At 40.5% G+C, this 14,193-nt stretch overlaps 2 protein-coding genes across 2 annotated transcripts; one reads left to right on the top strand and one right to left on the bottom strand.

Moving 5' to 3' along the window:
• Positions 1–547: 547 nt before the first annotated feature.
• On the bottom strand, positions 548–6,974 carry LOC148155872 (extracellular calcium-sensing receptor-like). Its single transcript, XM_088012006.1, has 7 exons — positions 5,294–6,974; positions 4,458–4,746; positions 4,304–4,390; positions 3,918–4,109; positions 2,603–3,136; positions 2,289–2,513; positions 548–1,917 (listed from the first exon to the last, which is right to left on the bottom strand). The coding sequence occupies exons 1-7, from the start codon at positions 5,530–5,532 to the stop codon at positions 796–798; spliced, it is 2,688 nt and encodes an 895-aa protein (XP_087868132.1). The 5' UTR covers positions 5,533–6,974; the 3' UTR covers positions 548–795.
• A 459-nt stretch (positions 6,975–7,433) lies between these two features.
• LOC106905692 (extracellular calcium-sensing receptor-like) lies at positions 7,434–12,031 on the top strand. Its single transcript, XM_014970644.2, has 7 exons — positions 7,434–7,748; positions 7,949–8,236; positions 8,488–9,039; positions 9,119–9,340; positions 9,840–9,963; positions 11,048–11,520; positions 11,609–12,031. Exons 1-7 carry the CDS (start codon positions 7,449–7,451, stop codon positions 12,029–12,031), a joined length of 2,382 nt encoding a protein of 793 aa, XP_014826130.2. The 5' UTR covers positions 7,434–7,448.
• Positions 12,032–14,193: the final 2,162 nt, after the last annotated feature.

The following is a 14,193-nucleotide window of genomic DNA, read 5'->3' as shown; positions in this document are numbered from 1 at the left end:
ATGATGCTTATTTTTCCTTTTTGAATAAATTGTGATTCCACCACTAATCAAAACATATCCTTGTAACATTTCTAAGCTGAATCGTGCCACACAATTTAGTCTTAAATTAGAACAAACTCAAAATCCAGAGAAAGTCTTACATGTTTGTCTAGAGAAACTATTCATTACTTAGATCATTTATCAGCATTAAACTTTTAATTCTGGAGTAAGATCTAGAGAAACTCCTATTAGTTTACAAATCTATAATAAACTTAGAAAGTACCATTTATTTTTATCAGAACAAGAATACAGAGAAACCTCTACTAGTTTATAAATGATGGACTACTTATTCTTATTAAACATGAGGAACCAGTATGTTATTTCATAATGTGTTTTTTTTCTTTCTTTTGCTCTTTCCTTTGGTTTGTTATTTTGTTGTATTTCCTTCTAATTCACTTGATCTGCCTTGCTGCTGAAAATGTGCTGTGTAAGTAAAAATACCTTAACTTACCTTAAAAATTGAGAACAAAAAAAAAAAAACTGAGAAAAATGACAATTCTCAAAACAATGGAGAAGACTTTTTTTTATTCTGGCATGTCTTACATAAGATACACAAAATTGACGTGTCTTTGTCATATACTTTACTTTCTCACTCAGGAATTTGCACTATCTTACAAAAGCAGAAACATTCATTGCAAAGTTCAATGAAAACCAGTCAAAAACAGAATGAAATGAATTCAATAAAATACTAAATACATATTAAGCTAATTGAAATGTGAACAATTTATTATAAAAGAAGAAGAAGAATAAAAAGAGTTACCATTTTTCTTTACCCATAAGGTGCTGCTTTGTATTTTTCTCTGGCTTTAGCAAAATAATGTAACATTTTGGGGCAAACAGACAAAACAATAACCCAAAGCTGGAGGCCAAAATGGCGAAGGACTCAACTGCACCGGCGTAGTTTCCGGGAGCGCTTACGTACGCAGGGACGAAAGCGAGCCACACAGCGGAGAAGATCAGCATGCTGAAGGTGATGTACTTGGCCTCGTTGAAGTTTCCGGGCAACTTTCGAGCCAGGAATGCCAGCACAAAGCAGAGACACGCCTGGAGGCCGATGTATCCTAAGACGCACCAGAATGCAAGACTTGACCCAACGCTGCACTCCAGTATGATCTTTGAGCGTTCGTATTTGGTGTTTCTACTCGGATAAGGTGGGGCGTCAATTAGCCAGGCGGCACAGATCACCACCTGGACGAGAGTGCAGCTGAAAATAATGGCTCGCTGCTGCTTGGGCCCCAGCCACTTCATGATGTTGTCCCCGGGCCTGGTGGCCGTGAAAGCAGCCAGAACAACCAGGGTCTTTCCCAGGATGCAGGAGATGCAGAGTGAAAACGTGATACTAAAGGCGGTGTGACGGAGCATGCAGGACCAAACGGTGGGCTCTCCGATAAAAACAAGACAACACAGGAAGCAGAGCGTCAGAGCGAACAGGATGAAAAAGCTCAGTTCTGAGTTGTTCACTCGCACGACTGCTGTTCTTCTGTGGTGGAAAAACACGACAAAAACGCCGACAGTGAGAGAGGCGCCAACTACTGAAATGACTGTCAGGGGAATGCCCAAGGCATCGTAGGCCAAAAACTCCACCTTCTTGGGGATGCAGCTCGTTCTGTCTTGGTTCGACCAGAAGTCCTCAGGACAAAATATGCATTCTACTGAGTCTAGCAAAAAGAGATCAGCAAAGAAAAGAAAAGAAAAAGAGATAAATGTGACCGTACCAAAATCCATACTTAAGTTGCAGGGATTTTCAGCCTCACTTGTCTGATTGCTAATTTTGCCGCTGTCACATGGTACACAGTCAAAGCAGCAAACAGGCTCCCCACGACGGACAGCTTTCCTGGAGCCTGGAGGGCAGCTGGGACTGCACACAGACACTGGCACCTTTACAGGGACAATAAGCGTTCTTCAAATTACCAAAACAATCTGCTTTTTTAACAAGCAAACTACAGTCATGATAGAAATAAAATTATACTTCAATCCCCTATTCCATGATGTGACCTTTCAGTTGAAATTGAGGCATATCACGACAGAAAAGATGATCTGAAAGGGGCTATTGAATCACACTGTTTGGGCACGTTGAAGACCATCGCTAAAATACCGTCTTTACTGCCTAACGGACTATTTGTAATGGACAATAATGGGGTCAAATCAGATCCAATCCATCCTATCCGCCCTACTTACCTCCATCTTAACCTACAGAACTTCAACAGTTGGCATCTGATGAAGGTAAAAACACAGTGTGAGCAGCTTGCCTCACTCTGATGGCCTGCCCACATTATTCTTTCCTCCTGGATCACCAGCTCCTCTCCTCCAGGCTTAGTCCCGTCGAACAACCCCACGTTGACAAACTCAATGCTCCCAGTTGTGCCTCTCTGCCAGTTGATGATGTCATAGTACGGCACCGAGTCGCCCTTCAGGTCGAAATTGACCTCCTCCCCTGCCATGTTGAACTTCACTTCTTGCAGGTAGTACTGAAGCTAATGGGGGAAAGAAAGATTTATAACTGAACAAACAAAAGCAGTGGGCTTTATTTACTCCTCAAACAACAAATGCTTCATCGTCATACCTGCCAGGGGAGTATGTTGTTGCTTTGAGCACATGAATCGTTTTCAAAAGGCCCGTTGCCGGACTGACAAAGAAGGAGGTTGTGCAGCGAATGAGCGACTGCGTACACGGCCTTGTAGACGTTGTAGGCCACCCTGGGGCTGGACGTGTTCATGTAGGCCGAGTGCTGCTTCAGCAGAACCTCTTGCCCTGAACAAACTGGGAAACGGTTGGCAGAGGACGGAAAAGGGCTGCAGCCATACAGAGCCTCCCACAGCTCGCCCACCAGAACATTGTCGGGATATCGCTGAGGGCTGACTGTCTGCAGGTAGTCGCCTAGTTGAGCAATGTGACCCTTTCTGATGCCGAAGCCAATGGTGCCCCCCAGGTAGGGGTAAAACTCCCTCCCCGTAAAGACGGACGCCGTGACCCAGGCTTCGCTCGCCACCCACTGGATTCCGGTGATGTTCTGCTTCATGTAGTCCCTGAGGAACGGCGTCATTTCCCCTTCGGCTGAGAATACCACCACTACTTTTGCCAAAGAGCGCCGCATGACCTTTTTTTTTTTTTCAAAATGGAAGAAGGTCAAGAAGTCAAAACAAAAACACAATGCAATCTGTTAACTTTTCAACACTTCACTTATGCAAGTAAATCCTAACATTTGTCAAGAATAACTTGGATCGCTATTAATTTTACCTTAAATGTTTGGACTATATTAAATTCTATGTATTTGTATCACAGTAATTCTTCACCAAAACCAAATTATTGGAGAATAATTTTGAGTACTTTATTTATGTCTTTTAATTGGTTGAATCCGCATGTTTTCATAATCCGACTGCATTTGCGTCTCTTTCTCTTAAAATAAAATATCTGAAAGTTCTAATTATTTAGAAAATAAACTCTTTAAATAGAGTTGCTACAGCCAGGACACAACTGCAGATGTCAAGGGTCAAATTTATGACTAGTGCTGTTAGGGTGCAATGGTACACACAAATAATGGCTGTGTAAATATTTGACTTAAAAAATGAACATGAAAATGAAAAAGTTAGTACATTTTCAGTATTCTTCATTCAAGAAAAATAAAGAAAATTATTATTTATTTTTTACAGCAGAAAAACAAACAATCCTTACTAATTTCTAAAGTTAATTTACATTTTTTATATTCACAAACTTAAAGGAACTGGAAACCAACTAAAGGGAGATTTAGTTGGATTTTTATTTTACTATGACTAACTATTTTTAAATACGACTCTCTCCATATTTAAGAATAAACACTTTTAAATCACTTTGCAGTTGTTTTGCATAATAACTAAATAGGTGCTACTTTGAAAATGTACCTGCATAATCTCCAGAGCCCGCTGTGTGTTGTAGAGCAGAGGGATCATTTCTTGGTAAGCTACACACACACTGCTGCCCTGTAACTCCCTCAGCAAACCCTGCACCGCAAAACGCCCGTATTCATGGTCTCCTCGAATAAGTCCGACCCAAGTCCAGTTGAAGTGCAGCAGAAGTTGAGCAATGGCCTTCACCTTTTTTCAGCAAGTAAAAAAGGGTAGGTAATTTTCAAATAACGTTTGGAAATTACATTTTAAAGATATCAAAGTCCACGTCAAATGTCTTCAGAAAGTATGACTACAGCAAGTGATTACATTTGTAAATTTTTAAGATGCAAAATTCACAACTTCCTTTTCTACGTTACACAAGCGGCGACATAAAGTCATACCTGGTAGTCATCATTAGGAATTACTCTGAAAAATGTGGGATACTTTCTTCTGTCGGTGAGGCAGGCACACGATGAGAAGTAGCTGATCTGAGGGTGAGGCTTAGGGTCAGCTTAAGATGCTTAAGTGACTGCAAAGAAAAGGAGATGCCGTTACCATAGGGATCCTGAATGGTCGCAGGAGTCTGGAAACCACGATGGACTGAGCGGATCCCGATTCCCCGATCACAGCCAGCATGGGAGAGGATCCGGAGCACATGGGAGAGTCGGCCTCGCTCAGCCCGTTCAGCATGGCCAGAGCAGCCCTCTGACCCGTCAGCGGGTACGCACAAGAATCAAAAATTTTGTAACCCAGGGTGTGATTTGGCAGTAGCTCTGTGCTCTCGTTTATCTCCTCCACTGCCAGCCTCATGGTCTGAACCCAGCGGAAAGCCCTGGGATCGAACCTGCAGCTCAGCAAAGATGCACACACACACACACACACACGCACACACACACACACACACACACACGCATATTGAACAAAGTAGTTAGAGACAGAAATGTTGCTGGGACAGAAGAAACTGCATTTTTATTTTTTACTTTTAAAGAATTAAATAGTTTTCTTTGTCCATATTGTCTAGTTTAAGTCTGAGAAAACATCTTATCAATTTGCAGTCATGTTCTATAATACATAAATTGTTTAATTTCTACAATCTCAGATAATTTGACTATTCAGTGAATCAAAGAATCAAACAAGCATTGAGTACTATAGTAATATGACTAACATGGCAATTAATCAGATGGCAAAAGAACCTAAACATTTTTTTGTGCACCATAAAGCAAAAATTCTTTAACCTCCTAAAACAGAAATATAATCTCTGCAGCTCGACCGGTTTAACTACCAGCAGGTGTATTTAGATCCAAACTGATTCTAAGCAACGGAGAACAAAATCCCCCCAATTTTAGCAATAAAAAACCCCCAAAAAACACACATTTCTCCATTAGGCTCACCCGTTGCACTTCACCGGTGGTGGTGTGTAGGTGTAGTTCTGATCAGGCATTTCCTGGTTATAATGAAGAGGAAAAATCCCTCCGATTATAAAGTCGCCTTCTGCAACAAAGCCTGGCTGAAAGCTGTTTCGGAGAACGCAGTCTTCAGCTGCAGTAGCTGTGGAAGTGTATCTAGAAACATGTGTGAAAGACAAAGCACTGACACAGAAAGTGAAAGAAAATAAAGCAAATGGAGGCATGCTGATAGCCAAAGTCAAAACTCCAGAGAGCTTGGAATTAGGCAGCTTATATGCAGAAAGCAACCTTGTTATCTATTGACACTGAGTGATGTAATTGGATATTTAGGAGCCTTTCATGGTTTACTGAAAGTGATGGGAGCAAATGGAATAATTTCATGTGAGAAAAAAAAAATAATTAGAAGAATTAAAAAAAAATCCTCTTTACGGTATTTACGGTTCTTTGCGACACATGTTTAATTATTTTTCTTTGTGGCTAGTATGAGTTAATTATGGGCGATTATTGTTTTTGTTTTAACTTGACAGTAACACGTATCAGTCGACCATCGTATGTTTTCTGATGAGTTTTCACCTGCTGTTGACAACAAAGCAGAGTTATTGATGAAAAACACAAGATTTATTTTTTAACTCAGTTGTTATGTACATGTGTGGAATGGATTTCCTAAGATGATTACAGACAATGATTTAAAATTGGTAGCTGAACAGTGTTATTGTCCATTTGGAAGACATATTTGTACCCAAACCCTAATTGTTTGGCTGATGCCTCGACATATTGCTCCAATATTTCCACACGAGATTCTTTCTTCACAATGCCACCCATTTTGTGAAGTAAACAACTCTCTTTTGGAAAAAAAAAATAAAATTACAAACTACAAAATGCTACCACCACAATACTTAATAAATGTAATGGTGTGTCTAGCCTACCACATTTCTTACAGAAATAAATATGATAAATATGGTTTAATACTTATATATTTTCCAGGCACATAGTGCCATTTTATGCTACCGTACATATCAAACATGACAACTAATATGGTGCCTTAAAAATTGGGTCTCTCCCTGCCAGCATGCCTAGGTGGGCCCCATGTGGGGAAAAGGAGGGCAGACTATATAGGTCCCATATGGGTTTGTCTGCGGGTTCCACGGTGGCCCCACATGGGTTTGCCCATGTAGGGACAAACCCATATGGGACCCATATATCAGCCCTCCTTTCCCCCACATGGGTCCCACCTAGGCATGCTGGTCTCTTTAAGAAGCTCCTACTCTTTCTGAGACTCCACCTTCAGTACATCAGCACAACAATGTTTGCTAAATGCTGCTGCTAGTCTGAAGGAGCTGTGTCTTGATTTGACAGGAAAACTGTAAAAAAAAAAAAAAAAAAAATCCTCCCAGAACCCTCTAGCTGAAATCTGAACAGATACATTTTTGGATGTGAAGTAGCAGCCACCAAAAAAAACAAGAAACATTTCACCTTATAAGTATTTATGGATATAAATTAGTCTTGCTAAACACACACCTTTTGACTGTTCAGCTCTAACAAGCTTAAACATTAAGAAGACATAATCAGTTTCAACAACTACAACAAAAAAGTTTAAATACGAATAGTAATTTTGTCAGCATTATTCATTGGGAAAAAAATATATCACTATGTCACAACCCTTGGGTCTGGGCGGCTCCCTCAGATTTGTTTGTGCCATCTACAGTATAAAAATCCGGTGTGCCTAACTATATTGCAATCTTCTCCGTGTGTGAAAACTGGGGACAGGCTTTTTAATTTTCCCTTAGGCAAACATGCGACTGCTGGATGTAATTCTCCTTCTCTTTCTGTCTCTATTTAGAGGAAATCAAGGCTCATCTGCTGCTCTTGATAGCTGTGCTTTCCTGGGAGAAGAAGAGAGAAAAAGTCTTTATGAGGATGGTGATGTAGTTATCGGGGGTCTATTCCCTCTGCATTACAGTCCTGTGTCATCTCCTCTCACATATAACGTAAAGCCTACACCTAATACTTACAACTAGTAAGTTCAACGCAATGACTTGAACTGCTAAAAACGTGCTTGTTTGATTTTCTTGTGCCACTTTCTTATAAGAAACCTGTGATTATCTTTGTCTACAGCTTCAGCGCTCGTGCCCTGCGCTGGATGCAGACCATGACTTTTGCGATCAAAGAGATAAACGGACGGGCGGATCTCCTGCCGCGACTCAAGCTGGGTTTCCACATCCGTGACAGCTGCGATGATATACCCGTTTCCCTGAGAGCGTCCTTCCTGCTGGCGAACGGACAGCCGGAGGGCTCGAAGGGAAATGCGAGTCAGGATGAAGCCGCTGGTTTAGGATGCGAGGCTGTCAACAGAACGGTGTCCCCAGTAATCATAGGAGACGCTGGCTCTGGTGTCTCTATGGCTCTGCTACGAAGTCTGGGCTCTTTCCATATTCCACTGGTGCGACTGTTTGAGCTTCTTTTTGTTATACAATTTACTTGATGCTCTATTACAATCAGTACAATGAGAAACCACAATCTTCTAAACCTTCAGTTTTAAGTTTAGGTCTCTGCCTACATTGTTATCTGTCATTTGATGCTTTCATCCACAGTCTGTTTTAGCAAGTGACAAAAGTCAACCATTGTTTGCTGTAATTCTAGGTGAGCTATTTTGCTTCCTGCAGCTGCCTGAGTAATCAGAGGGAATTCCCCACATTCATGAGGACAATGCCCAGTGACGCCTTCCAGATAAAAGCCTTGGCCCAGCTGGTCCGCTACTTTGGCTGGACCTGGGTGGGGGTAATCGGCGTGGAATCCGATTATGCTCGCTTCGCCATCCAGCTTTTCCTCAAGGAATCGGTGCGCTATGGTGTGTGTGCTGCCTACACACATTTCTACCCAGTAGGCCCAAACCACCAGGACATTGAAAAGCTTCTGAATGTTATTCAGGTGTGTTATGTGAGCTGCAGCTCCTACATTTTACCTGCTAAAAGGTCCAAACAGTGACAGGTTTCTGTGTTTTTATTTAATGCTAAAATATGCTGTTTAGTTTCAGCTACATGACAAGTAATTTGTTTCTCGTTAGACAAGGTTATGTTACACTAAACAAAGTAGTGTTTGGCATCCTATCATTTCATGTCTAACTCATCCTGATTTAGTGAATTTGAATTAAATACTATCTCTAACTTTCCCATCATTAGATGACTTCTTCAAAAGTCATCATTAATTTTTCGGGTGAGGCAGAGATGCAGGACATCCTCAGAGAGATGCAACGTCGAAATCTAACCGGGTTCCAGTGGATCGCCAGTGAGGCCTGGGCCACCTCCAAGTCGCTGTGGGAAAACTCGGCCAATCTTCTGAAGGGAACTCTGGGATTTGCCATCCAGAGAGCTGCTGTGATTCCTGGGCTGCAGCAACACCTCGCGGCTCTCACACCGTCGGCCATTCATCGAATCGCTTTCTTGGCTGAATTCTGGGAGGAAACGTTCAACTGTCGGCTGAATGGGTCTGCCAACGCTCACAATCACGGGTTGGGAAGCCAACAAAGCAGAACACCATGCAAGGGGACTGAAGCCTTACGCGACGTTTACTCTCCGTATTCTGATGTGACACAACTACGAGTTTCATACAACGTCTACAAAGCCGTGTATCTCGTAGCCTACGCCTTGCAAGATATGAGTAACTGCAAAGCTGGAGAGGGGCCGTTCATCAGAAACACTTGTGCAGATCCAAAGAATTTTAAACCCTGGCAGGTGAGAGAGGTTACAAGTTGTCATTTGCTGTAATATTTCAGAAACTGAAGTTTGACACCCCATGCTTATATTCCCGTAGCTTCTTCACTACATGAAGCTTGCAAATTTTTCCGCACTGGGGGAGGAAGTCAACTTTGATCAGAATGGTGACCCAATTGCTTATTACGATCTGATGAACTGGCAGACGGGGCCTGGCGGCTCTCTGGATTTGGTGAAAGTTGGTTTTTATGACGCCTCGCTTCCCGCTGGAAGCAGCTTGGTCATAAACGACTCGGTGATCATGTGGCCGGTGGGAAAGCAGGTGCGTTCTCCACAAACAGGCCTGAGGCCGTGTTCACCGCTCAGACGCTTCTGTGCCCTGCTGATTGACACGTCATTTAAATTACTGCTAGTCATGTGTGGCATACTTTGCTAAATTATTCTCACAGTCTCCTTTTAGGCGTTTATTAGAAAATGACCAAAATGACATTTTTGTTAAAAACTGGAGCAATCAATTACCTTTATAAAACACTTTTAATTAAATAAATATTGCACTGAAGAATGTGTGAATTTTTAATAAATAATAAAAATGTGGAAAAAAAAAATCTTGACATTAATTCATTATTAATACGTAGGTTTAACTATTGTCCATGTCAAATCTCAATCCTTTTCAAAAGATACAGTTGTGTATTCAGTTTTTAAAAATATGTTGCTTACATTTTATAAATGTGTTCTATATTTTTGATAAAATATGTGTCCATTAGAGAAGAAAGCTGGCTGTTTAGTCTCATCTGTCTGAGTGCCTGAACTTTGCCTCTCAGGCTCTGCGGTCTGTGTGCAGCAGCAGCTGTCCTCCAGGTTCCCGTATTGCCAGGAGAAAAGGGGAACCTGTCTGCTGTTATGATTGTGTGCCCTGTGCCGAAGGAGAATTTAGTAATACAACCGGTATGTCCCGTCTTTTGCTACACTTTTTCACCACTTTGTTTAATCATAAAGAAACTTGGCTCTCCTTAAATTTGGTTAAATTAGTAAATTTACTTTGGCATCGAAAATAAAGCTGCGGTTGGAGTTACCGTCTGTGGATGTTATCTGGGTTTCCTCCAACTGTATGAAAGCATCCATTTCAACAGCCCCCTAATTGTCCCATCACTGTTTCTCTTGTGTTTTTCTGTGTAACCCACTTCTTGGCTGTCATCCCCTGTAGAGTCAGAAGTTAAACAAGCCCAGTCTCCAAGGTTTCTGCCGTGGATATATTATAGTTAGTGGAAAAGGGTCACATTTGGAGACAGAGCAGAGAAAGAAGGGGAAGGACACTTCATTCAGATTTTCAAATTGAGGCTCCCTATCAGATTTTTTTTATCTTCCCATCTGTGTTGGCTTATTACAAAAACATGTATTAGACAGCGATTATCATGAATAAATTAAGCCGATTTTGCTAAATAAAATCCTGTCATCTTTCAAGAATGAGTTCTAACTAATTAACGTGCAGATATTTTTTAATATCAACCCCTCAGTTTTTTAGTTTTATCTTCAGGAATCAACTAAGTGTCAAAGGTCGAGTAGTATCCCAAAGTGGTCAGATAATTATTAGCCACAAATAATTAGAAAGTAGCTCAACCTCAAATACTGAACATTTTGAGCAAATGTCATGCTGAGGTAACTAAATCTTAGATGGTGTAGCCGGATTAGTTTGATGTGACATACAGAAACGTTTCATTGGTGGTGATAGTTGAGTCGTAATAGTGTTAATTATTGAGTACAAATGTACAGTTCAGATCATCAGGGCTTATAGTGGCAGCTTTCAGTCTATCAAAAAACTAAAAAGAATCAGTGACAGCATGGTTTAGTTGGTGAATTAATTGTGCATACATGGCAAATGCATAGTAAGGCGATGCCAGATTATTATTTTCCAAGGTAATGTGAATTTCTCTGAAGCAACAGGCAGATGTGCAATAGTGTAACGGGAGCAGAAGCCCAGTTATTCTCAGGGTTACCTTGGGTAAGGTTTCTCTTCTCTCTCCATATTCAGATTCTTTAGATTGCTCGCGTTGTTCCGGGGACACGTGGCCCAACAGAGCCAGAGATCTCTGCATCCCTAAAACAGTGGAGTATCTGTCTTACCATGAGTTCATGGGGGTTCTGCTGAGTGCTGCCTCGGTTCTGGGAGCTGCCGTTTCCCTGTCCATCATTGCCATATTCTACACATATAAGGACACAGCTCTCGTTCGAGCCAATAACATGGAGTTGAGCTTCCTCCTGTTGGTGTTTCTCACCATATGCTTCCTTGTCGGTCTGCTGTTCCTTGGTAAGCCTTCAGAGTGGCTGTGTCGGATCAGGTATCCGGCTTTTGGGATCAGTTTTGCGCTCTGCCTTTCATGTCTTCTAGCCAAGACAGTGGTGGTTCTAATGGCGTTTAGGTCGAGATTACCAGGAAGTCCTGTCATGAAATGGTTTGGAACCAAACAACAGAGAGCCAGCGTGCTTTTGGGAACTGCTGTCCAGGTACAAAAACATTTCTACTAGAGCAATAATTTTTCATCTTAGTCTGGGGGAAAACTACTACCTTCATATCTTTCTGTCTTTTTTTAAGGTTATTGTCTGTTTTATTTGGTTGCTCACCAGTCCGCCTTATGCCAATCACAATACGGACTACCACAGCTCTACAATCATCGTCGAATGTGTGACTGGTTCAGACGTCGGCTTCTGGCTCGTTCTTGGATACATTGGAGTCCTGGCTTGCATGTGCCTCATGTTGGCCTTTTTGGCACGGAAGCTGCCCGATAATTTTAACGAGGCGAAGTTCATCACCTTCAGCATCCTCATTTTCTTTGCTGTTTGGGTTACTTTTATCCCAGTTTACATGAGCACTGTAGGAAAATACATCGTAGCTGTCCATGTTTTTGCTATTTTAGCCTCAGCCTTAGGACTTCTCCTTTGCATTTTTGCTCCAAAGTGCTACATCATTTTGCTTAAACCTGAAAAGAATAGTAAAAAATTTCTAATACAAAGGTAGAAAGAAACAACTGCAGCACATTTCAAAAATGTAAGGGACTCAATTTTAGACTATACAAAACATTTGTCTGAAGAATCGTAAAATCTGCAAATGGCATGACTGTCATCAAACAACCAAAGATGGAACATTATAGAAACAAGATCAGACCAAGAACAAGTTTTCCACTGAGAACTTTCAACATTTTCACATTTATTTTTTACTTAGTCATGTGACTTTGGGTAATTTTGTTACTAAAAGTACAGCTCATTTATGTCCAACTTCTCAAATTAAAATTTGATTATGAAATATAAATCACTGACAGCTAAGATTTCTACAGCATCTCACAAAAGTGAGCACATCCTTGACAATTTTGTAAATATTTTATTATGTTTTTTCATGGAACTGATGATACTGGATGTTGGCACCTCATGGGAAAGAACATGTAGACCAGTGGCTCCCAGTTCTGATCCCCAGGGAACACTGCCCCACGTGTTTTCGATGTTTTCCAGCTTAACAAACCTAATTTATATAACTACAGCTAACAAAAACAAACAAACTGTTAATCAGCCATTAACTGAAATCAGGTGTGTTAAGGCAGAAAACACAGGCTATATGATGCTGTTCCACTCAGGAGAGTCATAGGAGAGAGTCATATCCAGAGGTTTTCTTTTGACAATAGACATATGAGCGAAATACTGTTTGTGGATTTTTTCACCTTAATTTATTAAATAACATATAATTAAATATCTGATTTGTGTTTTTTTCTCCTTTAGTAATTCGCATGAGATGCCCAAGCTCCTAAATGTGCCAATGGCAGAGAAATATGGAGTGAAAATAGTCTCAAAATATCTGTGCACGTGTAAAAAGATTTGTTCGTACGTAAAAGGATTTGTGCATGCGTAAAAAGATTTGTGCGTGTGTAAAAGGATAAGTGTGTGTGTGTAAAAATGGATTTGTAAACCTTAAAAATAAAATAAATCTTCTGCTACGTCTATAAATGTTGAAAAAGTACGCACAAGTCACCTGGTACACACACACAAAACTGCATTTACACACAGATCCGGTTACGAGTGCACAAGTATCTTTGAGACTCATTTCACACTTCGGCGAAGTTCCCAGATTTGTGTGTAGATGATGGTTTAATCTGGGTCATCTGAGTTTTGCTCCGAGTCTAGTGTTTTTATCCTCTGACGTTTCTCAGTGTGCTTGTGCCGAAGTGGCAAATACGTTAGTTCGGTGGAAAACGGTATATCTCAGTACTTCCTTAAAATATCTTAAAATTATTTATAGACATATTGTGTATTTTTTAGAGGTACAGGAGACTAAGTGGTCTGAAAAACGACCACTGGGTGGCAGAATGGTTCGCTGGCTGGAAAAATAGCCAGGCAAACCCAGAAGCAAGACGGAGGGTCCTGGTGGTCTGTCCTCTGAAGTAGAAGCTAAACCTGGAGGCTTTGCTCTCCGATTATAATGAAAGTTAATACATTAGAATCAAATGGCAATTTATTTCACTTAATTATATTCACTTAGTGAATAAAGTAAAAGGCAAATCAGAATATCCCACAAACTATATAAATATCAGTCAGCAACATGACTTAGGAATTTGATTGGAACCTTTTGGGCAAAACAGATACTGTAACCACCCAGAGATAATTTTTATATATTAAAGACTCAAACTGTGCTGAGAGTGACACTAAAAATCCACGCTTAGCTGCGAAGAGCTAAAGTAGCATAGCTGACATAAACATTAGCTCCTGCTAACAGAAACTGAGGGCAGAGTATCAAAATACCAGACATATAAAACGTAATCTGAAATAATTTATAATTACTCCATGTCTCATTATAATCAGAGAGCAAATCCTGCAGATTTAGCTTCTACTTACTTCATTGTGGCTAGATTAAAACAGTACTATAAAAAAGAGCCTGCCAAAATGTCTCTATAACAATTTAAAAAAATAACTGACCATGTATCATCAGTAGTTTTTTCCAGCATTAGCAAAATGCCTTATTAGGTTTACGGGGTAACTATTTTTTAATTAAAAGGTAGGTTGCTTTGGATCTCCTTTTCCCCTTGAGAAATGAAAAAAAAAACAAAACAAAAAAAAAAAAACAACTTTGTGTATGTGTGTCTTACAAAGTTTTACCAAAATATTTAACTGAGACACAAAAGCATAGATAGATGA

Source organism: Poecilia mexicana, unplaced genomic scaffold (genome assembly GCF_051168715.1).
Source record: "Poecilia mexicana isolate PSO_F unplaced genomic scaffold, ASM5116871v1 scaffold_13, whole genome shotgun sequence".
Taxonomy (NCBI): domain Eukaryota; kingdom Metazoa; phylum Chordata; class Actinopteri; order Cyprinodontiformes; family Poeciliidae; genus Poecilia; species Poecilia mexicana.
This window is presented reverse-complemented; position numbering and strand designations above follow the sequence as displayed.